Genomic DNA, 26,389 nt, shown 5'->3' on the forward strand with positions numbered 1-26,389 from the left:
TAGGAGCCTGATGTGGGCTCGATCCCAGGACCCTGGGATCATGACCTGAGCCGAAGGCAGATGCTTAACTGACTGAGCCACCCAGGCGCCCCACGCTATTTTAATTATAATTAGGGATAATATTACCCTAATGCATCTGTAAATACCTAACCAGTCCTTACCCCCAGAGTACTACAGGATGTATTCTAGGTTATGCTGGGAGGCATAGGAAAATCAGAACACATAAAATGATCTTTGACAAGGTTTAGACTCATTCAAGGAAAAACTCCATTGCAAAAATTCAAGTAGATAACGTATAAATATACCTTCTGTGCTAAGCGTGATAATACTAACCCAGCACAGAACAAAAATTTTTTAAAAGTAATAATAATAAGGTATACTTCTAGTAGTCACATATTTGGCATGTTTCCATGAGAAAGCCAAGCAATCAAATTCTCGCCTCTACATGCATTTACCTGCCAGGCCCTTCATGTTACCTTTGTTTGAGGTTGATCCATGATGTTTTTAAGTACTCGGTGGTTTCTTTCACATTCCTGGTGTCATCGCTACCATAGTCCTCCAGCAGTTTCTGCAGGACGTTATCGAATGCCATTACGATACCATCACCAGGACCCAGTTCTTGAAGCAATATCTAAGGTGTAATTGCAGGTGTCATTATTAGATTCAGTCACTCAGTAACTAGTACTACCTAAACACGGGTTCTCCCCATAGGTTTTAACATGTTTTAGACACAAATATCAAAAGAAAAAAGCAAATTATGGCACAAATTCTTGAACATAAGCTTAAATAAAAGTAATTCTAGAAGTATAAAGGCAAATGCCTAAGAAATGATCAGGTACACAAGCAGATGATATTAAAAGATATCTTTTCCTTTGGGAGATATTTTACTTCCTCAAACCATTTATCTTTTTCATTTGTTCTGCTGTATATCTGATCCTTATAGCAACATGCATCATACAGGACTGAATTTACTACAGAGTTCCTTTCTACATGCCTGGCAGAAATGAAAAGGGCCAATAATATGGAAGTCTTCCGTGCCCCTGGGTCACTATGTCTGTTGACAGAGTTAACTGCTTGGGCAGATCAAACAGCCAAGCAAGGTTTACTAAGAGTTGCTTAAATATCCAAACTGATGCTGAGTGTGTCCATAGGCATTGGTTTTCCACCTCTCAGAGCCCCTGGATCAAGCCACTCCCCATGATATCTAAACGACAAATGAATATTCCTATAATGCTTTTTATAGCAACTGGTAAAAAAAAAAAAAAAATCCATCCTAGAGTCTGAGTAGAAAAGAGCCACACTGTTGTTTAGAAATGAATACTCTGAATATCCAATGATTGAAGCATTGATCTCACTTTTAATTGTATTCCTCTTGTTAAGTATCCTGGGGCCCTGCTGATTATTATATTTGAGTCATTTGGTGAAAACAATCAGCAGATGTCATAAACACAGAAAATGATCCACAAAACCAGGACTCCTGGCCACTTGATTTTTAAATTGTAACCATGGAAAGTCTACAAGTGTGAATTATAAAAACATGCTCTCATGTTTTAGATTTTGTCCTCATATATTCTTCACAAATGTACACTTTTATCTTAGGCTCTTCAAAGGGTAAATAAATGTTACGCCAAAATATAACCTTAAACTATAAACTCTAATTCAAAAATGTTTTCTGTAATTATAGATAGAATTTAAAGTAGAACTTTAAAAGTACCACTAATGTTCAATATCATCAAATTTATATTCAAACCTATCAAAAAAGGTTACCTACTCTGACGATATAGATAAAATAGTTTGGTTATAAAAGTATTAAACTAATTACCTGATTTGTTCAGTACAGTAGCCTCAAATGAAAGTCTCAGAAAATTTTATAAATAAAAATAACCTTTAGGGTAGACATGGAAGAGAGCAAAAGGAGGGTTCCTGAGATCTGGAAAATATTCTCTTTCTAGATCCTGGTTCATGGTTTTGTTCCATTTACAAAGAGTCAGTGAGCGGTATACCAGGCATTTTTTTTTTTTTCTTTTACTTGTTGTACCTCCCAAAATTTTTCAAAAACCTTCCTGGTCAAATTCTTTTTTTTTTTTTTTTTAAGATTTTATTTATTTATTCGACAGAGATAGAGACAGCCAGCGAGAGAGGGAACACAAGCAGGGGGAGTGGGAGAGGAAGAAGCAGGCTCATAGCAGAAGAGCCTGATGTGGGGCTCGATCCCAGATCGCCGGGATCACGCCCTGAGCCGAAGGCAGACGCTTAACCGCTGTGCCACCCAGGCGCCCCGGTCAAATTCTTTATATAAATTTCAACGTATATTCTAAGCACTGGTGAAAACATCATGACAAGGGTCGTAAAAATTACAGTTAACAATTGAACAAAAAAGTATATCCAACAAACTGATAATGCCAAAAAAAACCTCACACAAATCTAATGAGTCTTACTTGATTATCAGAAATCTGCTTGATAAGTGGATCCCTTCGGGCTTGTTGAAGAATATAGAGTCGAGCCTCATATTTTCTCATAAGTTCCTCGGTTTCCTCCCTGTGGTCATCCCACTGAAGACTGTCAATAATCATATCCTCCAGTTGCTGCTGTCTTAACTCGACACCATGCTGAGTGTTGTCCCACTGGTTCTTGACCTTTTCCACTGGAGAAGGCATATAAAAATAATCCCAGAAAGTAACTATCAGGAAAGGGGAAGAATACCTGATACCAAATTTATCATAAGTAAGGTTATAAATAGAAAAGAAAATGAAGGCAATTAGTATATACATTTTAAGGGAATTTAATACATGTCTGACACACTCTTGTACAACTGATACATTTCTGAAACTATTCTTGAAGAAGAATCTTGAATTAAATTCTATTTTAACTGCCCTGAAATATCTCACAATAAAAATATCTGCTATGGATAAACCAAAAATTATAAAGAAAATAATTCCTATCCATTCCTATCGAATGTATATTCACATTCCCTGGTTTGATAAAGGTAGAGTTTAACAATACTCTATGACAGAACTTTAACACACAGATGCAGTCACTTGTCATCCTCAAAGGAGATACTCTAAGGTTGTCAAGATTTTACAAGGAAATAATCTATTTTAGGATACTTTTCATATTTGTTTTACTGTAGCATGAAACCTGTCTACAAGAAAGTATTTTTATACGTTCAAGAATCTAAACCAAATTAGATTCAAGTTCTATATAACCATAGCTCTTTACCATAAAAAAATCCATATTCGTTCTTTTCCTTTCTTTTTTATTGTTCCTTCCTATTTCTCTTTCTTTCTCTCTTCTGTCTGCTCTCCTCCTTTTTTCTCCCCTACCTTCTGTCCTCTTCTTGTTTTTAACATGGAGCTAAAGAAAGAGAGATCTAAAGAAACTTAAACTTTTGATTAATTACTTCATGAGTAGTTCATGATCTTGAACTGAAGCACTAGTAAAGAAGAGCTTTGAACAACTTCAACAACCCATTGATAATAAGTAGGTAGGAAATTAAAAGTAGATGTCACACAGACTGGAGAGCAATAGTTAAACACCAGGCCAACAAGAACTGAACTATAAAATAACATTGCAGCTAAGTCATATTAGGACCTATTGGTAAAATTCTTGGGATAACAAAAGGTTACAGCAAGCCATAAGAGTGACCAATTAAAATGGTTCAGAAAACTGAAAATTATACTTAAATGCAATAATTTTTAAAAATTGCTCATTGAGATTTTCTGTTTTAAGCTATCTTGTTTAACAGTTTAAACAGATTGCCTAAGTTTTTCACTTAAAGAGAGAATGAATTTATCATAATGTTCTACTTGTCAGTTAAAAAGTTAAAGTACTTATGACCAATCCTATTACTAATAGAATCTTTTAATACTGAAATAAAATGAAAGACATCAAGTGAGAACACATATCACAGGTTTATCATTAAAAATAAGCCAACTATTCTATTCTTTGTGAATAGTGCTAAAAGCAGGTTACTATAGGCAGTACACTCCTGCTGAGAATATTTTTTTCATATGATGAATAATGACAAAGATTATTCAGCCTCTATGCAAACAAAAAAAAAAAGAGAGAAAACAAAGAGAGGGAGTTAAATTGGAAAGGGAAGATATTCAGAAGAAGAAAGAAAAGTCTTGTCAAAAACCTTAAAAGAAACTTTGGACAAACAGAAGTGGTTAAAAAAAAATAATAACAAGATAGTAGTAAAAGTGAAATGGAGACGACTTTGTAATAGTTGGTGTTACTAAGGCAGAGCAGCTCTTCTGCCATGTGATGGGAAACAGAACCCCTCCAGAGTTCCATAACCGGCACAAGCAACCCATCAATTAAAAAAGGAAAGAGGGATGGGGCACCTGGGTGGTGCAGTAGGTTGAGGATCCAACTCTTGGTTTGTTTCCACTCAGGTCACGATCTTGGGGTCGTGGGATCGAGCCCCGCGTCAGACACCATGTTCAGTGCTCAGCAGGAAATCTGCTGGAGATTCTCTCTCCCTCTCCTTGTCCCTCTCCCTCTGCCCCTCTCCCCTCTCATGTTCTCTCTCTTCTCTCTCCCAAGTAAATTAATAAATCTTATTTTTAAAAAGAGGGAGAAAGAAGGAAAATGGCTTATGTAGTAAAAATAAACCAACATTGTAAGACACAAAGTTCTCTAACTCATCTCTTCCAATAACATTGCTGCTGCCACGTTTGTTTTAAAATCGAAACACCCTTTTATAGGAGGAAGGGTTGACTTTCTTCCCTTCAGAAATATTAGACCAGGTAAAAAAATACCTTCCAGTTTATAGTCTGCCACAAATATTTATTAAGTACTTAATTTGTATTGGACACTGTGGGAGGCCCCAGGGCCAGAAAGGTGAATATTCACCATCTCTGGGAGACAAAATTAAACTAATTGTGAGATCTACAATGACATTTGGGGGGGAAAGCCACAGCAGGAACTAAAGATAGAAAATACAGTTCACCAGGGACTAGTAGAGGGTGGGAAAGACTTCACAAAGCGGGTGACATTTTAGCTGCTGAGTAGAATTTCACCGGGGGAGAAAAGGCCAAGAGGAAAAAAATAATGCAAATAATTAGGAACGGCCAGGACATTTTAAAGAATTTCTACAATATAGAATGGCTACAGATGGGTGGAGGGCTGTATGAGAGGGGGGATGATGAAAGCAGGCTGTGACCATCCCTCCGTGACATTTTTGAGAATTTAGACTTTGTTTTATACACCATACAGATTTAACAGATGCTTTTAAGTCAGAAAGCAAAATGAAACAGGGGTCTTTGCTGTGGTTACTGTGCATTTATTTTTTATCTTGTTTTTATTTTGCTTTTAGCTAAATTATTCCCAAATTAGTACCAGGCCCACAGGTACAAGTGCATTGCTCAATAAATGCTTTTTGGAATGAATCTGGAGAAGAGAAGTTAAAAGACATAACAAGATCTGGTTTTCTTAATTAATTATAATGGAAGCATGGGTTTGCATTCCAATTGTTTTCTCTAACTTTTGTTTTTTGATTCCATTAAGAGAAATCCTAACTTGGAGCCCCTGGATGGCTTAGTCAGTTAAGTGTTCCACTCTTGGTTTTGGCTCAGGTCATGATCTCAAGGTCACAGGATCAAGGTTGGTCTCCAAACTCAGCTCAGAGTCTGCTTGGGATTCTCTCCCTTCCTTTCCCTCTGCCCCTTCCCCCACTCACGTGCACAGGCTCTGTCTCCCCTAAACCAATCAATCAATCAATCTTTTTTAAAAATTTAAAAATAAAAGAAATCCTAACCTAAAAGAAAAAAATCTAATGTACCAGTAATTACTTAAAAGTAATAATGTAAACACTTTAACGAATTCATGGACTAGTAACAAGGTTCACAAAAAATAAAAATCAAAGGAAAACTATAGTTATTAATAAAGTATCAAATATCAAATAATATTAATTTCTGGTCGAGTAATCTGTGAAAATGTGTGTGTTACCATTTTCAGAGAAAGAGGATGATATATAATTTTTTTTAAAACATACATTTTTCTGTGATTGCTGTTCTCACATCTGAACTGGAAGCTTTATTTTTCAAATTCTGTGCCAATGTAAAAACATAATCAAGCTGAGGATGACGTTGTTCTAAGTCAGCCTTTGTGATCTGTTAAGAAAAAATGATTATTAAGATAGTTAATAAGCCTTACCCTAAGAGTACTACTAACAAAGCAAAACCGGTGTGCTGACACCAAAATTGTTGTTTTCCTCTTATACAGGAGAGTGAGGCATCAGCTATATAGCCGAAAAGAACAAGGCTTGAACTCAAAGGTCCTGGGTTCAAATCTCAGCTCTGCCACTTATCATGTGGGTCACCTGACAAGGCACTTCAGTCTCTGTGTTTTTGTCTTCACGAAAAGAAATAATAGAAAACTTACAGCTCAGCCATATCAAGTCTGAGGAGATTCGATGAAGAAAATCCCTACGAGAAAACGGTCTAAAAACCTTAGAAGTGACTTCTGATAACACCTTGTGTGTCTGCCCTACACGAGATATAAACACAAACTAATGTCACCTACAGGGATGGGGGTGAGGCATTCAAAAGATGCTATTGGAATAACATATAATAATTAAGTAATTATTTAACAAATTGAATAATCTCAGACATGAAAAACACTGCTCTAAAGAGTTCATCTCAGTACTAATAAATAGGGGCAAAAAGTTTAAAAAATCAGGAATACAGTGTGTTTTAAGCATAGAACTAACAAACAGCTGTAACGATTAGAAAACACAATTTCCAATAAGTACAAACAGGATGGCAAAGATTCTCTCCCAGCTCTTCCTCTTTATAAATTCACTAATTTTGCAGATTTCGATTAGCTCTAAAGTGTCAAATATTATTTCTAAATGGATTATTCACAACTTTTAATCCTGAATCCCAGAGAGACATTTCAATGAAGGCTGATTATTTCCTTCTAAATGGCCCAGGAACCTCTCAACACATCTGAAACGAAATCACTCAAACCCTCATCCACACCCCATTTCTTCTATTCCTTATTTCCACTAATTGCAATAGCATCATGTTAGCCACTCAGAAAGGGCTCCTTTGCTTGCTTTAAGCATCTCTTGCCTCCAATTTATCCTAAGCACTAAAAAGCAACCCAGCCTTCTCATCAACGCAGAGCACTGTTACCATCAGTCCACAGCCACCATGAAAAAAGGAAAAGAAAAGGGGGAAAAGATGTTTGCCAACTGCTTACAGACTAAAAGCCCAATGGGCCTACGCTTAAAACAGTCAACGAGCTCCTTCCCAAAGTGAACTTGAACCTGTCTTTGCTATCTTACTTGCCACTACACGTCTTTATTGCACAAATGTTGACCCAACATCCTTCATGCTCCCCTGCCTCATGTCTTTATTCACTCTGTTTCCTATGTCAGGAATGTCATTTACTTTATCTCCAGAGGTCAAAATCCCACAGAGTCTGCCTTCATCACTGTGAACTAAGCTCCTTCCTCACCCTGGCTCCCCGAACAGGTGGCTTAGACCTCTCCCACGGCTTCTCTAAGATTCTGTTTTGCTGCAGCAACTTGTCTACCTATGTGAATTCAGTGCTTCACCACACTTTGGGCATATTTTTAATCTGGGGATAAAATTAATACCTACTTAAAAAGACTGTTAAAAAAAGGGAATGAGATACAACATGTAAAATATTTAGAAAACTACCCAGCACACACTAAGCACCCAATAAAAGCTAGCAGTAGCTACTGTTATTATTTTATGGTATATTCCCAATTTCTATCTGGTATGTTCTCTTCAGTATCCCTTTGCAACACACAGCCTAGAACCCAGTACACAATGAACACTGAACATTTAGCGTAGATGGTCTATGTATAGTGACAAAATTCTAATCAGGAGATTCTCACTTCTAAAGTCAGCAGTTAAATAAGCTCATTATGAAGTAGTTGAAAAGGTGCATTAAATCTCTCACGAATTTACTTTTGTACTGATGTGCCTCACTGTATGGTATCAGTTTTAGAGTTTAAAATACACTGAATCTCTAACTTCACGTTGGTAAACCTCATCTCACAAACACACTGGAAAGGCAAGACAAGCTTTACTCTTGGGAGCCAGCCAAACATAGCATGGCAATTTGACAGAGAGTTTTTTTAAAGCTCATTCTCCCAGAGTTTAGGACAAACAAGGGAGATCCAAACAGATCTTGTCTGTTTCTGTGTTGTGGTATTTCCCTGATAAGTCTTTACACAATGTACTTACTTTCATTCGGGAAACTGTCTTATTGATCTCTTCTATATCCCCGACAGTGACAATGTTGGACTTCAACATCTGGTCGATCAGGACCAGCCAGTCAGCTAGCTCTGTGATCGTTTTATCCAGATCAGCAGGAACTGAAATTTCCGAAGTACGAGGAGATTGAACAGGAAGGTCTGACGCAGAGGATACTAGCACCACCTTTTGGACACCGGGATGAGCTGAAATTTAAAAACAGGGCAAAGTATGAATACAGCAACAGATGTTCTGATTGTGGTGGCCTAGTGGTGATGTGTGTGTGTATATTTACATAAAATTTAGTTTAACTAAAAAAGAAAAAATTGTAGGAAGTTTTTATTTTTTTCATACTAAAATGACAACGGCATTTCCTGTCCTCTCTCCATGTCTGATGTAGCCATAAAGCCAATTAAATCGTCCCACAACATTGTGGGGCCGCAAAAACTCAGACGTCACTGACACCAAGAGAAGAGAAAATAAAAAATAAATCAACCACAGGAAAATTAGGACCGTGATTTTATTTTGTCAAGATGTTTGCCTTAAAGTCAATTAATTCTAATTTTCTATTCTTTCCCAATTAACTTTATAAGAGGAGTATGAGTTATTCTTAGTAAAATTGAAAGAGGGCTTCAACTACTTCCATTTGACCTCAAACTTTCTAATTGATTAAGTTCTTCTTTCAAGGGTATCTCTGAACTCAGGCAAAAGACCCTGAGGGCAAAGCATCCCCTGATGGGAGGGAAGCCATGCTACCCCGTCAAGCAATGAGCACTGCCCAGAGTCAGCAAGTCCCCCTGTGCTTGACTCCCGGACGATGACTGACTTGACCTTCACTGCCCACCTGCAGGTACACACCGACCTTTGTCCCACATTTTCCTTACATAAACCTGGAAAGATTTTTCGGCACTTTGGGGATAGTCTTTGAGACCCCAGTCCATTGTCTTCCCGATGCTGGCCTCACTGAAATACATCCCTTTCTTCTTTCACCACCACTGGTTTCTCTGCCTTTGGATTTTGCCGGCGGCCAGTGGCCGAACCCAGTCTCTTTGGGACCCTAGGTGCCAGGGGCTCCTGCACCTCTGCGCCCCAACTACAAAACCACTGTGAATACTTCTGTTATAATCTACGTATATATTCACGAACTTTTAGTTAATTCTTATCCTGCAGCTGGCTAATACTTACAGTGCTCCTGAAATTTTACTTTAAAAAGGAATGTGCAAGGATTACCTTCTTCTGTGGCATATTTTGCACATTTTTGATTACCACCTTAGTATAAATCTCCCAAAGTAGAATTCCTCGATCAGAAAATCAAGAAGTTTAATGTATCTCATACTTGCTGACAAACTGTTTTCCTTAAAAGTTGGAAATCTGGACTTCCAGCAGCAATGTAGGAAACTGAGGAAATTCCTACGTCCACACCAACAATATTCTATTTCAGTGGAGAAACACATCCTTCACCACGGTCTTCAGTTATTGCTTTTTGATTGTCGATGAGCACAAATTTTTTTATGTTTATTAACCAAATATGGTATAATTTACAACTGTGTTCTTTATCTGCTTATTAGTTGGAATGAACTCTTTTTACAGGAGAGATGAACCTTTGCCATATTGCAGAAAACAACATTTCTACTTTAGGATTTAATTTTTGTTTCTTTTTAACATACCGATGTTAACAAACCTGTAGTGATCAAACCCATAAATTTGTCTTGGGGGATTGTTTTCCTAGAACTTTTAAAGTTAGACTCTTGTCTTTTCCAAAGATTTGATTTTTTTTTCTATTTTTTGTTTGTCTATTTTTGTCTTGTTTTGTTTTTAAGAATGGGAGGCTGTTGTTTTTTTCTTTAGTTTTGATATAAGAGAGAGTTGAATGAATCATTAGATCCATCTGGAATTCACTTCAGCATACGATATATTAAGTGAGACTCAAATAATTTTCTAGAAAATATAGTCAATCTATAAATTCAGCACAATTCTAATAAAAATCCCAGCAAGTCTGTGCATAACTTGACAAAATCATATATTCAAAATCTGATTTTCAAATCAAGATAGAAAAGGGCCGCAAACAGTCAAAACAGAGGGTTATGCCCTACCTGATATTTAGTTGTATCACTTTGCTAATAATGAATGATTAACTCAGTGTTTTATGGACCCAGACATGCAGAGACCACTGGAAGAGAAGAGCCACAGAGCAGAGGTGGCAGAGAAACCTGACCTTGGCACAGACTGCATTAAAGATCAATGAGGAGGAATTTACTGGCCAATAAATGATACTGGCAAGAGTGGACACCCACGGCTGGAGCGGGGAGATGATGGGACAGAATTTGACCTCACACGGACCCTGGGAAAATTAATTCTTGGTGGATTAAGGACCTGAATATTAAAACCAAAATTGTACAACTGTTCGTTGAAAATATAAAAAAAAGAATCTTTATGACTTCAGAGTACTAAAAATGTTCTAAAAACACGCCAAAAGGGTAAGCTATTAATAGACCGTTAATGTTTAAGAATTCTGAAAATAGCACCATTAATAAAGATGTTAGAAGCCATAGACTAAGGGAGAAGGTATTTGCAACGCACACTCTAAACAAGGAATGTGTAACCAAAATAATTTTGTAAGCTCCAAAAATATCAACAGACAATCCATGAAAGAGGAACAAGAAAGAAATAAACATGAAAAAAAGACTCAGTCACACAGGCGTCTGGGGAAATGCAAATTGAAATAAAATGCCCTATCTCTCTCTATAGGTCACAGGTTCACAAAATAACCTCTGGGGAGCTCTGGGTACCCAGAAACCCTTCCAAGGGCTGCGGATGCCCAAATTATGATTATCATAATAAGTGATTTGCCTTTTCACACTCATTCTTTCCCAAGTATAGAGTCTTTTTCTAATCTTTTTTTAATTTAAATTCAATTAATTAACATATAGTGTTTATTAGTTTCAGAGGCAGAGTTCAGTGATTCACCAGTCTTATATAATACCCACTGCTCATTACATCACATGCCCTTCTTAAAGTCCATCACCCGTTACCCTATCCCCCCACCCACTTTCCCTCCAGCAACTCTCAGTTTGTTTCCAATGATTAAGAGTCTCTTATAGTTTGTCTCCCTCTCTGATTTCATCTTGTTTTATTTTTCCCTCCCTTCCCCTATGATCCTCTATTTTGTTTCTTAAATTCCACATATGAGTGAGATCATATAATAATTGTCTTTCTCTGATTGACTTATTTCGCTTAGTATAATACCCTCTAGTTCCATCCACATCATTGCAAATGGCAAGATTTTTTTTTTTTTCCCGATGGCTGAGTAGTAGTATTTCACTTTATATGTATACCACATCTTCTTTACCCATTCATCTGTTGATGGACATCTGGGCTCTTTCCATAGTTTGGCTATTGTGGACATTGCTGCTGTAAACATGGGGATGTAGGTGCCCCTTTGGATCACTCCATTTGTATCTTTGGAGTAGTGCAATTGATGGGTCATAGGCAGCTCTATTTTCAACTTTTTGAGGAACCTCCATACTGTTTTCCAGAGCAGCTGCACCAGCTTGCATTCCCACCAACAGTATAAGAAGGTTCCCCTTTCTCCGTATCCTCACCAACATCTGCTGTTTCCAACTTGTTAATTTTAGCCATTCTGACCGGTGTGAGGTAGTATCTCATTGTGGTTTTGAGCAGTTTTTTACTCAAGGCTACATGACATGTGATATCATAACAGACCAAATGCAGAAGTGGATATGAGAATCCAGGTGTCCTCTAATTTGCTAGATACTAAAAGATCTTCAAAAATGCAAAGCAATGCCACTTTTCTAATTAAATTTGTTTTTGTCTTAGAAACACTAGTTTCTAACATTATATTTATAAAAATATATTATTTATACTAACATATAATAATAAATGGATTCATTAGTGCTATTTTTTAAACGATTTTATTTATTTATTTATTTGACAGAGAGAGCGAAAGAGCACAAGCAGGGAGAGCTCAAGCAGAGCAGAGAGAGAGGGAGAAGCAGACTTCCTGACGAGCAGTGAGCCTGACACAGGGCTCGATCCCAGGACCCCGGGATCATGACCTGAGCCGAAGGCAGATGCTTAACCGACTGAGCCACCCAGGTACCCCTCATTATTGCTATTTTAAACAAATTAATAAATAATTCTTCAAATTTCTGTTTTATTATATTTATAAACATAACTCACACAATGAAAGCTCTTTGAGGGGCTTCAATAATTTTTTTGAAGTATAAAGGGGTCCTGAGAACACAATGTTGAAGTGCTGATAACATGGAGAATAACGAGAGCCCTCACAGGGCTGGTGGAAGCGTGAACTGAAACAGAAGTTCCCCCTATTTTGTGACCCAGCAATTCCACCACTAGATACCCTAGAGAATACCTCACATACCATTCTGCCCCATCCTCACTGTCACTTTCTTTGTTTCAAAAAAGTCAAAACAACCGAAATATTCATTCATTGTTTCAAATCATCCAATACCTAGTTGGGGCGTACTGTGTACAAGGCACTGTTCTAGATGCCGCAGGTATGGGAGCGGGCAAGACAAAGAGCCCGCTCTCACGGAGCCTGCATTCTGGTGGGGCAGACGGACAGAGGACATGAGGTAAAACCAATACAAGAAGATGGAGAGAGGCAGGATGTGTTTGAGATATAGTGGGCAGGGTCAGGAAAGGCGTAGCTGAGGTGACAGTTGAGGAGAGAACTGGTTGAAGAGAGGGTGTGAAACATGCAGATATCTGAAAGGACATCTGAAGAAGAAGGAAAGAAGAAACAGCAAGCACAGAGGCCATAAATGGAAGTGTTCTCAGCATGTTAGAAATAGCAAGTAGACCAGTGTGTCTGAAGTAGAATAAACAAAGGGAAAAGTGATAAGAAACGAGATTAGAGGGACGGACAGCAGGCAGATCATGCACCGTCTCCTGGACCACAGCGAGACTTCAGCTCAGTATGGATGATGAAAGAGACAAGATTGTGGTGAGCCAGAAGGGACACAATAAAACATATGTTTATAAAGCGTGACTTAGCTGCTATCAGAATAGATTATGGAAGAGTGGAAAGGCAAGAACAGAATCAGGACAGTGAGAAAGGAGACTATTCCAGTAACACAGAGAAAGATGAGGGTATTCAAGTCCATGGAAGTAGCTGGGATGAGACACGGGACTGACAACTTGCTGATCCATTTGACGGGAAATCCAGGGAAGAGTCAAGGGTGACTTCAAGTGTCCTGGCCTAAGAAGTGGCCGAACCCTCTACAGTTAAAAAGTGGCTAAATCCACGGGACTGGTGAGCGCACCGGCAGAGCCAGTTCCGAGGACCGCCGTGGATCTGTGCGTGGTGCCCCGCACATCAGTGAAAATGCACAGACCAGAGCTGCGTGCATCCAAATGGATGCCAGTGAGAATGACCCAGTAGAGAGGAGAGAAGGAGGGGAAGTAAAAAGCCAAGAGAAGATGGGATCCAAAGCACAAGGGGAGGAGATGATCTTAGAGAGAGATGACTCTTCCATGGGATAGGAAGAGAGCATGCACAGTTTGTGAGGACAGATGTAGTAGGAAAACCTACTTATAGGGATTCTCCGATGGGAAAAAGGAAGATCTCGTTGACAAAAGGTATTTTGTCTTTTAAAAATGAGAAGAGATCATTAGTTGAGAGATGGGTAGCCAGGGGCATTCAGAGCAAAGTACAGTAGGATCGCCTATCAGTGCTGAGCACCTGTTTGACAAGCGTCGGCAAGAAGCTGGCCTGGAAAAACCTTAAAAACACCAGGCCAAGTGAAAGAAACACTGGACGAGAAATACCCCAGAACAGGTGACCCGCGGAGAGAGAGCACAGACCGGTGGTCGCCACGCGTGGGGGTGGAGCAGAATGGGGAGACACTGCTAAGCAAGCAGGGGGTTTTACTTTGGAGTGATGGAAATACTGTGGACCTAGGTGGAGGGGGGACTTGCACAATTCTGCAAATGCCACTGGACCGTTCCCTTTAAAATGGTTAATTTTTTTCGACATAATAAAAAGAAAAAGAAATTGAATTATAACTCTGTGTAGGAGGAGAGGGACACACTGAAATAAGTTTCAGGTCCCATACCTGTGCCAGGGACGAGTATCTTATTGAGAATGAACTACCCACCTACCGGAAGGCGTAGTGCCACTTTACTTCTAAATGTGTATGAAAATTTTGTGTATTAAAATGTTCTCTGTTCCTTTGTCATAATGATGTTTCCAAAGGTAAGATAACCTATTGCTCTTTCATAAAATGCATCAAGTCTGTTCCCTGTAGGTATAGAGTTGAGCTTGTGTTCCCAAGGCAGCAGTACCCAAATGTTCATTCAAGTGTTTTGAATATAATCAACAGACCAATCAGGCCCCAGGTATTTTGGGGGCAAGGTACTGGGAAATACAAGTAAAACGGATTACAAACTTGGCTCTCATCAAGCTTGCCATCTCAAAAAAGTTTAAAAAAAATCTGTCACTCATTACTTTTTCAGAATCCTAAAGAGAAACAGGAGGAGGAGGAGGGAGAAACAAGGAAAAGGTGGAACGGGAGGGAAGAAGAGGGGAGGAAGGCGGGTGAAGGAAGGGGAGGAGTGAGGCAGACTTGAGGAATAAGAAGGAAAGGAAGAAGGAGGGAAGAGAGGGTGGAGGAACAGGAAGGCGGGGAGAGGAAGAGGAGGAAGGGGAGAATCAGCAGTAGCACCACAGCTAGCACAGAGGAAGGGGAAAGTTAGGGTTCATCACACTTGGGGGTTCACCTGGTGACTCAACAGAGGAAGAGCAGGGCAAGGAGGTTTAGAGAGCCTGCGCGGCAGCGATGAGCAGTGACCACGGTGGCTACTGGGTAGTAGCCTGCCCTCTACTCCAGACAAGGAGAGCGAAGGAAATGAAAGAGTGAGAAAACTCTTCTTTCTCCAAATCTTAGTGATCAGCATTTGTCAGTAAAGACCTTCCCTGGGACAGAGAACTCTTCTTAACCCCCATCTCCTACCCGATTCCAAGGACATCCGTCCAAACTTTTTGTTTGCAGTCGTGATCTGTGTCTAATTAACACGACCCCAGAACATGCTAACATAGCAGGTTCTAGCCGATGTCCTGAAAAACTGTCCCCAGAAGACCAGTCCTCCATTCTCCCACTTCGCCTCTCCCTTGCCTTCAGCGGCCTCTGTGCAGGAGGTCCAGATCCCTCTCCAGGCCCAGGAGAGGTGAGAAGTCTCAGCTACCGTGAGAAGGAACACCTTGCACACACTGGGCAATAAAATATGTCTTGTGTTTAAAAAAAAAAAACACATAGATGAGAGAAACCATATGATAATTGAAGATCGGTAGGAGAAGAAAGGGATAAAGAAAGGGGGGGTAATCAGAGGGGGGAGTGAAGCATGAGAGACTGAGAAACAAACTGAGGGCTTCAGAGGGGAGGGCGGTGGGGGAATGGGATAGACTGGTGATGGGTAGTAAGGAGGGCACGTATGCATGGTGCACTGGGTGTTATACGCAACTAATGAATCATCGAACTTTACATCAGAAACCAGGGATGTACTGTATGGTGACTAACACAATATAATAAAAAATATTTAAAAAATTAATAAATAAAAAATTTTAAAAAACAGGAAAAAAAATGAAATATAGGAAAGGAACATAAAGGCCAAAAAAATAATAAAAAACAAAACAAACAAAACACACATTCTTTTCAAATAACTGAAATCACAATTGCATTGTGATTTTAAATAAAATTTTCTGACGTATTATGCTTATCATCATAAAATCTTTTTGTGAAGAAGTAAACAGTATCTTACCAGCAATTCTTGTCTGAGACACGGAACAAGGTTCCTGGATACGTTCCTTCAATGTGCTAGGCACTTCTCTGCATATCTACAGCATCAGGCCAAACAAAGAGGAGAATACTATATAAATAAAGAGGATTATATTTTTGAAAGAGGAAGTGTTATTCTAAGGGATAGTTCTGCTGCTTTTCTTCCCCCTCAACGCCTGAGCTTCTGTCTCCGCCTTCATATCCACTGCAGTCTTCCCAGAGCCCTCCCTCCACCGACACTACTGTGAAGAGTGCCAGCCAGTCCTTAGTTGTCCTAGCCCTTTGGGACACTGAATGCCCTCCCTCCCTCTCCCCGGGATACTGTTAATATTCTGCAATCCTGACTTTATGCCTCCCTCTCTGACTGATCTCTGCCCATCCATCAAATGCTGACATTCTGCAGGGTAGGTTTTTTGGTCTTCTTACCCTTGACCCTGGCTTCTCTCCCCCAGAGCTGGTTTCTAATGGTTTCATTTATCATATGGAGTCTTAAGAGGCTGAAGACTCCAAAAAATATATCTCTAGTTCAGCTCATTCAGTCAACCTGATATTCGGACATGTCCAAATCTGAATTCATCATCTGTTTCCCTGACACCCCCTTCACAAGGGTGTCTAATGACTCTAACTGATCTTTTCGGATCAGTTTTCCTGATCTGGATAGTGGCCTTCGCTCAGAGGAGTTGCCCGATATCCTGATGTCCTAAGGCTATCCATCTTTAGGTTCGCTCCATCCATCTCTACTGTGCAGCTATAGTGATCTTTCAAAATGTAACTTTCTTCTGCTTAAAACCCATCAGTACCTGCCCACTGCTCTCAAGGTGGTGAACCGTTCTCAAGATGGAGCTCAAATTCCTTATGATGCACGGGGAGGCCATTGGGATCTGGTCTCTGCAAGCATCTCTCATCCTTCCTCACATTGAGCTACTTCCGGGACCCAAACGCACTGTGCTCATTCTCTGTCTCCTCTAGACCCTTTCACTTGCTGCTGCTTCTCCCTGCAATACCCCTTCCCCCATCTTCACCTGACCCATACTTATTCATTCTTTATAAATTCACATGGATATGATCTCCCTCACAGAATCTTCCATGATTACCTCCCAAACCCAGGTAAGTGCTCTACTTTATGTCCCTGCGGATACCTCTACGTTATAATTGCTTGGTTACTTGTCTCACCCACAATAAACTCTTTGGGTTAGGAGCAGTGTCATACTCTTTGCTGGATTCCTAGTTCTTAAAATGGTGCTTGGCATAAAGCAAGAGTCCAGTCCAAAACTACTGAATGAATAAATGCATGCATGAATGAAATACCCCAAGTTAGTATTTCCTAAAGTGCGTTTATCGAAATTCTCCGTACAATAAGCACTATCTGATATTGGACACTTATAATTCACTAGACAGAGTTAAATTTACATGAAATTGTATGATAAAGGAAGTTTTGGCTTTCTCTAACACAGTGCTCCCAAATTAACCAGGGTACCCTATTCTACCCAGTCTCTACTGACATCCTTCAGGTTAAAAAGACACGTGTGCTCTGACTGGATATACACAAGCTGAGTCTGGCACGTTAGACACAGGGCCAACATGTCTGGACAGGAGCACAAGGGAGAGAGAAGAAAAGATGAAGTCAGGGAGAAAACAGGAAGCCAGAACATCAGGGGCCTAATAAGTCACATTAAGGACCTCAGCCTTTCCTCCGGTGAGACGGAAGACCATTAGAGGGCTTTGCTCAGAGAAGTTACTCGATCTGAATTATGTTTTAACAAATACTTTGACTGCTTTGACAAAGAGCAAAGGAGGAAGCAGGGACACCAGTGAGGAGGCCATGGTAGTAATCAAGACAAGAGATGATGGTGGCTTAAAAACAAGTTAGTGGCAATGGGGTTAGTGAAAAGCAGTAAAACTTGGGAAATTCTACAAACCTAAAAAAACCCTGAAAGAAATGTACAGGGAATACCCAATGTGCCACCCAACTTTGACAATTGTTAGAATTTTGCTGTATTTGCTTTATCGTGTATCTAACCATCTAGCCATCCATCAGACCACACATCATATAGACATGTATTCTGAAGGAGAAGCTGATGATGACTCCAAGCTTTGGAGTTTTTTAAAATTGAGATATAATTCACCTAAGATTGACTCCAAAGGTTTTGGCCAAACAATAATGAGTAATTACCAGTAACTGAGGTAGGAGAAGCGCAGTGAAGCACAGGGACGAGGTGGAGATCAGGAGCTCGATTTTGTATGTTTGAGATGCCTATTACACAGCCAAGTAGACATGCCTAAGAGGCCACTGTACATGCAAGTCTAGGGTATGGAGAGAGGTCAAGGCCAGAGATACACATGTGTGAGTCATCAGTATCAGTGACTCATCAAGGCAGTAACGAATCCACATCATTAGATACAGGATGATGGCTGTCATTTCAAGGGGATCGAGAAGGGAAAAATGACTGATAAGGGATCTACCCAAACCAGGGACAGAGACATACCCAGTCTCAGACAGACCTCACACTCTGATATAGTATGTTCCAGGGCAAAAGAAATAGAAATCTATGACTTTATCTGCTCTTGTTTTTTTTTTTTTAAAGATTTTATTTATTTATGTGACAGAGAGACAGCCAGCGAGAGAGGGAACACAGCAGGGGGAGTGGGAGAGGAAGAAGCAGGCTCCCAGCGGAGGAGCCTGATGTGGGACTCGATCCCGGAACGCCAGGATCACGCCCTGAGCCGAAGGCAGACGCTTTAACGACTGCGCTACCCAGGCGCCCCTGGGTTTAACTGCAAGAAAAGTAATGGCATGAGGGAAAGGACCTTATCTTAGTCACATTTGTAGCACGTGCTATTACATTCCACCTGGAACCTAGTAAATATGTGAATAAATGAATAAATCATTAAAAATAAATAGATAAAATAATTAAATGAATAAAATCATTAAAAATAAACCTACATATGTGAGAAGTCATGTGCAACATCAGAGTATTATTTTAATGCTCTTAATTTACAATTTTATAATTTTATATGGCATTTTATTCCATAAATCGAATACATATTCATTATTTAATGTAGTATATCACATATAAATCCCCAAACCAAAATATCCCATGTAAAATAAAAAGTATTTTCTGAGGATATAGGTTTCTGTTCAGGACAGTTGGAAAAAATAGTAATTACAAACATTAGTAAGCATTAGTGAAATGTGCCCAAATTTGGGTACACTTGAAAACAAAAGAGCTAACACGATCTCACTCTTTTGACAACAAAATCAATAACCATGAGAAAGTCATCACAGTAATTCTTAATGCACACCTTATTCCATGTTGAATTTACACTTCTTAAGCTTTCTGAAATTTGTTCTCTTTCATGTAAACTCAGACTTTTATCTGAAAGCATTTCCAATTCAGTTCTGTTCAGCCATTTGAGTTTTTCAGCTTGTACGTCCATCTCCTGGGTTAAGTCATAAAAGAGTCAGAACAGAGTTGCGGTGAGAAGGTTGTCATACTGGGAAAAGTTCAAGAACTTATCAGAAATCTCTTTGGGAAATATTCTTATGAATGTGGACTTCTAATGTCTTTAACTTTTCTTGGAAAATAAACTTATAAGAAGCCTGAAATTATGTTAACAAACCGAAACTGATATGGGAACGACTTTTCGCACACATTTGTATGAACTTGAACTCTGGTCCCTCCCTTGACCCCCATCTCTTGACAGGGTCATATTATATCATATTTACATTGATACTTTAACATACTGTTCTTAGATAATGAAAATAATGTCTATTCTAATCAAAGGCAAAAAAGAAGCAGCAGCAACAGGAACACTTTATACAGCCATTTCTACCTTCTCTCTACCTACCCTAATATACTGTCCCACTCTGTGACCGCCCCCAAATTGTTTACAAAACGGGATGTTCCAAGAAAACTACTGAAATTTTTAGATAAAACAGGAAGAAGTTTGTTAGATATCTGTCACATTTTGAAAAGAAAACTTAGTAATTGTTTGCCACATATTTTTCATCATTATTAAATGTTTCTTTCCCAAAATGCCTCGATCGTACTCCTTAAAATCTTTTATCATATTCGTGGGTATCCTTTTAGGCATACTTTGATGAACGTGCATGCATATAAAATATATAATTTGTAGATATAAAAACATATGGCTATTTGGATATGTTTACATATATTCATCATTACATATTTTCATATATTGTATACATATACAACTATAGATAATTCTTGTTGCTTCTGGATCAACAAAGGAAATTTGATTAGTAAAAGCATGATGTTAAGCCTGAAGCTGAGGTGAGATACTCTCAAGTCGCTTAGAGTTTTCTTGTAAGACTCAATTTTATACCTAGTAATCAGTAATTATCTTCTAAATCTAAAAGCAAAGAACTATACTTCACAGTACTACTACATTCTAAAATGATGAAGTCTGTTTAAAATATCCTAAAAATCTTTAGTCTAATACTTGAGACCACATGATTTACCACTTTTCTATGAGTGAAACCTTACCTCTGCAAGAACAAAATTATAGTTGCTCTTAAAAAAAAAAAAATTCCTCTTGAAAGTTCACCACATTTACCACAGAGTACAAAGTTTCTTCCCCTTTTCTTCTTCAGTCATGCAATATCTTATTTTTAGTGTAAATGTTCATGCACCAGAAAGCATTGGCAAATACAGAGACAAATAAATAAACCACTTACTGTTAATTCTTGCAGATTTTCTTCCAGCTCAGTGGTTGATGTCTTTTGCAAAGCATTCTCAGCTTTCGTTAACCAACAAATAATGTCATCTAGTCTTTTTCTATATTCCATCACCTGCTTACTTTCACCTTTTAGCCTAAAAGAATATATTATTGAAAACATGGACAAAAATTATCCAATTAGGCAGAACATCATATATTTGCTTTGGATATCCTAACTAAATACACCACACACACACAAATTCCTAATAATTATTTTAATATCTATTTTTAAATGAGTGTGAATACTAATATATACATTCTGCAATACCAAAGATTTTTTTGATAGTATGAGAATAAAAATTCTTCCTTCATTATATTCAAAAACACTGAAACTATATACATAATCTTCTCTCATCATGAAAAATTTTGCAGAAATTTAATACAACAGATTATTTTAAAGCTAGAGACCATTGTACAACATAACGGAAGTTAAAAAAAAAAGAAAGCAAAACGTCTTTATCTCAAGAAAATAAGGAAAAACACATAATTCTCTTTGAGTAGTGGATGGAGATAAAAAGTCATCATTATATGACATATTATTCACATTAGGTGGCAACTTTTACTCTACTTTATTCATAGAAAAGAAAAAATAAGAGCAAGGCAAGATACTGAGAATGGAAAATTTTTACAAGTATTAGGAAAGACTAAGAAAAAAATGAAAATTTGGTTAGCTCGTTAAAATAAGTATTATATTTGAATATAGCACCAAGTTATAAAAAGAGATCTAGAAAAAAACAAAGCAAAAGTTTCAAAGGATATAAGGAAACAAATAGTCATATGAATATAAAAAAGGAACTGCCTTAATTAGATCTTTTAAATGTTGTAAGAATAACATTTATAAGTATATAAACCATCTGTCAGAAGATGAGAATGTGACTAGAACTCATATGATGAACAAGATTATGTATTTTTCAGAGAGGGTTTGAAAGCTATTTACAGCTTGGTGGTGGTATCATTATTTTTATAGTTGTGGTTATTAGCTGCTAGTTTAAAAACTGAATGTAATTTTTTAATGAATTGCATTGTGTCATCCTGAATAAAAATTTACATTTTTTTATGACTGTGTCTTTTTGATCACAAGAAACCTAACATATGATGCAATATATAAATATAATCAGATGCTAAACAAATATTTGTGTATTTAACAGAGAGTAATACTTGAGGGAGAGTATTTTACTGTTAAAAATGAATGAAAATCACTACAAAATCATCAAGTTTACATTTCTAAGTATCCACCAGAAGAGAACACTGCTTCAAGATTAAAACCAAGCAAGCAAGCAGGCAATGGTACTAATTGTTAGAGACTGACAATACCAAGACAGGTAATTTACCCTCTATATCGAAGACTCATTAACTTAAGTAACAACTTTGTAAGCACCCAAATACTATTATAAACCTTGTATTATTTTTTAAAAAGCTGGAATTTATATTTCCAATGTTGCATAATCATGACTAACAATATTTCCAAAATACATCTATGAAAGAAACTAACATCAAAGTAATTTCAAGAAGACATATTTGAGTCACACAAAATTTTCATCCGCAAACTTAGCTAAATATAATCCACATTTTAAATGCTATCACTAAGAGTAAAAACAAGTTATAAATTTATGTTCAAACAGGAGATAACAATTGCTCATTAAGGAATAACGGCATAAGTTGATGAACTGTGCAAATATTTAACTACAGGCACTCAGTATAAAAACAAATTAAACTGTGTGCTATTCCTCAATGACTCTGATAACAGTACACATACAAGCTCTTAAAATTGCAAGGTGGCCCCAGTTTAAGATAAGTTACAACCTGAAATGAAGTTAAACATAAATTCATGAAAATAAATATTGCTTTAGTTAAAATACAAGATGTCAGAGAAGAGATTCATTATTCTTATCTTGTCCCCAAGATGAGTAAAATATGTATTAGCTTCACCTTGTTAGTTCCGGGAGCAATAATTACCACATTCCAGAGATCCGTTAGAAAATCTTTAGGAGAATTTCTGCTCTTATTGCTAATACCATGCCAGAAGGCACATCTTTTTCCTTAAGAAGACCTGGGAGCTAGATGATTTTCAAGCTAGAATGACTCTCCATGCAAACTCATTAGCATGGCACATAAAATCCTATGGGGCCTCAGCTTTCAATCCCACCCCTAGTCCCCTGAACCCTCCTCGCCATGTAACTTTGCAGATCTCTCACCTGGCCATGCTACTTCATGCCTCCCACCTTTACGTGTTCTACTCTTTTCCCTAGAAGGCCCTCCCTAGGATGAGTTTATGGGAAATTGTTACAAATGCTTCAAAACTCAGCTTCAGGATCCCTCCCCTGGGATGCCTAAATTTCACATCCCATCACCCCTGCCTCTGTGACGACACTGTTATCTTCCTAACGATGTGCTCTTCAATCACGCCATATCCTTTGTCCCTTTAAACAGTTTCTTCATCTTAGTCTCTGAGTTCTAAGTCATATTTACACCCCAAAGGCCAAACACAAAGCTCAATAAATATTGATCAAATCACTCAATCAATCATTGGCAAAACTCAGCAATAACATGCTTCAAGAGTAAGTTTTAGTTTAACTTGCTATTGTGAGAACTGGGTATTTTGAGTGTTTATATGAACAGTCTGGGAATATCCTTTTTACCAACATTGTCTCATTGAATCCTCGTGACACCTCTGAGAGGATATCACAGTTCTTATTTACAGAGGAGGAAGCTTGGCTGGAGAGCTTTGTGCTCTTGCCGAATTTGTCCATGCACAGTATTCTGAGAGCCTAAGTTCGTGCTATCACTAACTTTTTGTGAGACTTGACAAGCTACTTAAGGTCTCCCCTCTAAGCCTCAGTTTCAAAAGCTGTACAGTGGGCCTAAGCTCCCCCAGAGCCATTGAGAGGATAAAATGAAACAACGTGTGCCCCGTGCCAAACACGGTCTCCGCCACACGGCAATCTCTCAACCCAAACGCACAAACCATCATTTGCCTCTTACCAAAACTCACAAAACAATAGATGATGTGATTTTATAAAAAGCTGCCATAGGCCAAATATTCAAAGTTCCATATTTTATGTTGTACTTTGCACTGAAAAACAGGACTTGATAAAATATTAACTCGGTCTTTAACAAAACAATAGCTTATCGCTAAACTAATACAGTATCCACAGAGTTAAAATTAGGAGGAAAAAAATGGGGGACTTTTCAACCCAAAACTACTATTAACCTTAAAAAGATCATTAATGAACTGAAATATGTTACACAAAGTAGAAATCAACCATTAAATCTTGACTGTCTCAAAAATAACTTCAATAATTTTAAAGTAATATATAAAATAATTTGTAATGCTGAGTACTATATTCACCGGTCATCAAACATGTTTGCAACCAGAAGACACCGAATAAAATCTGGGCATTGTAACAGAACCTGACATGAAAGCAGACAATAATTCATGGTATTTATTATATTGCAGGGATGAGGAATCGTATTATTTACAAAGCACTGGCATGTATGGATGTAACACACCCTTTGACAGTAAGAACAACCAAGTAAGAGGGATTTCAGAGGAAGAGCCCAAGACCCAGCCAGGAAATGAGTGAGTGAGAAGTCTGACCCTGAACCCAGATCTTCGGACTGCAAGTCCAGACTGTTCCCCATCTACTTCAAGTTCCCGCCACCGAGTCGCCATATCTTAATAAAATGTCAGAAATGAGAAGGAGAAAGATATCTTTTACATTGTAGAACATCTGAGTAGAAAAGTGAGACTTTATGGATAGCCTACAAATACAGGAAGAGACAACATTCTAAAAATACAGAACATCACAGTAGCGGTCTTAAATGTCGATGCAACTCCTATCATGGTATCAGACAACAGAAGAATTCTGAACTCATCTGATTGCATCTTACAGTGATGCAAGGCTCTGCCAAAATCTCTTTACCCCCATGCCCTCGAGTTAGCACAGCTAAATCACCTTGGCCGCCGGTCCCTCACTTCTGCAAAGATCGCACTCCAGCGCTGGTTTAAACCTGCCAGCTTGTCTTTCAAAAAGCTTCCGTCCGTGGGGGAGAGTTTCTGTACAATGCCATCCCCGGTTCTGTTTAGGGCTGCAAAACTGGGCTGGTGGCTGCTGATGCCCTCTTCGAGCTCCTGTAACAGAGTACAACTCAAGATGAACTCCGCTACTAAACTACGCTACGGCGTCAGTGTTGTGTCAGAGAAACGAAGTCCTGGAAGAACATTCTATGTTCACGGAAAAGGCATTTTAAAACACTTTACCTGCCTCTCAACCAACACACTAAATGAAATCTATTTTGAAATCTAACTCATTCTCATGAATGCCATTAGGCAAAATACACTGGAAGAGGGACAGCCTAATAGCGTAAATAACAGCTATTTACATTGAGGCCTAAGCATAGACTGTTTGAGTAAAGTGGATTGTTTCTCTTCTTCTAAACATGTGCTTGAAAGCATTTCTGAATACATCTATATGTATATACCCCCCACATACCACTATGTCCCATCATATGTAAGTAAACCTCATTGTGTATTTTATTGAGACATTGCTTCATGAGTCTGTAAATTTTTAAGCAACAAACTAAGAAGGGATATTTTAAAGTCAAATTTAAGCACTCATCTATAACTCTAAAAATAAAATTCATGAAAATTAACATGTTCGTGAAAAAATAAAAGCATTTTCTAACTCCTTGTGAGCCTTCTACAGAAAGTATATTTTAAAGATTGAAAAGAAAATATTTTTAACAATGGTAAATTGAAATTTTGCTTGCTTTTGACCATTACTTTTATTGACCCAATATCAACAGAACTGATTTAGCTACTGTGTTATATTTCCCCAAGACTGAATTAGACTCACAGGAGCAGAGACCCTGACAGAGCTCAAGAATAATTTATTTATATGAGAATTATCAATTATACAAAGAAAAATAAGATGCCTGGTCTGTAAGTACAGAAAACAGGTGAGGTATGCAAATATCTTTCTGTCCTTGATAAAGTCTTGCATACAAAATTTAACACGTTATTCTGCCCATAAAATCTTAAAAATAAAATTGTTTTTTTATATTAACCACTAAAGAGCATTTTTAACGTAAATTTCTAAAGCCCTGATTAAAAATTGTAAATACCAACGTTTCTTAAACTTCTGAACTTGGAGAGCTGAAGTGGAACAAAAATTACAGGTTATCTACGACTCCTGAAAAGTTAACATATTTATACCCTTACTTTCAAAATCAGTCTTCAACACCACATACTAAAGAAATATGCCACCTCTTGAGTGGCCCCTTAGCCTCTGAAGGAAAGCACTCACCTGCTGGTGGACCCTGGCTTTCTCCAAGTCCAGGCCACCATCGGGAGCAAAGGTTTCAGCCAGTAACTCTTCAGCCTCTGTTATCCACTGTGTGAGGTCATTAAGGTCACAATGGAACTGTCTCCATTCTTCCATAGCCCTATCAAAATGACTAGAGGACAAGAGACAAAATAGGTTTCCAAAATTTCCAGGACCATCTCGAAGCACTTTTTCTAAAAAGGAAATACAAATCTCATTTAAACTGAAACCCCAAAACAAGTGAATTCACAGCTCACTGCTCTATGAGACCAGT

General features: G+C 38.2%; 1 protein-coding gene across 13 annotated transcripts in view; it reads right to left on the bottom strand.

Moving 5' to 3' along the window:
* Positions 1-26,389, bottom strand: part of UTRN (utrophin) — a 539,750-nt gene that overhangs the window by 240,274 nt on the left and 273,087 nt on the right. For all 13 annotated transcript variants that reach the window (XM_057310986.1, XM_048225919.2, XM_048225918.2 and 10 more), the window contains 9 exons: positions 26,098-26,248; positions 24,748-24,923; positions 20,751-20,886; positions 19,355-19,492; positions 16,035-16,110; positions 8,226-8,440; positions 5,999-6,116; positions 2,439-2,644; positions 477-631 (listed from right to left, as the gene is read on the bottom strand). In XM_057310986.1, the coding sequence (XP_057166969.1) occupies positions 477-631; positions 2,439-2,644; positions 5,999-6,116; positions 8,226-8,440; positions 16,035-16,110; positions 19,355-19,492; positions 20,751-20,886; positions 24,748-24,923; positions 26,098-26,248 (1,371 nt within the window). The remainder of the gene's footprint in view (positions 1-476; positions 632-2,438; positions 2,645-5,998; positions 6,117-8,225; positions 8,441-16,034; positions 16,111-19,354; positions 19,493-20,750; positions 20,887-24,747; positions 24,924-26,097; positions 26,249-26,389) is intronic.

Source organism: Ursus arctos, unplaced genomic scaffold (assembly GCF_023065955.2).
Source record: "Ursus arctos isolate Adak ecotype North America unplaced genomic scaffold, UrsArc2.0 scaffold_13, whole genome shotgun sequence".
Lineage (NCBI taxonomy): Eukaryota > Metazoa > Chordata > Mammalia > Carnivora > Ursidae > Ursus > Ursus arctos.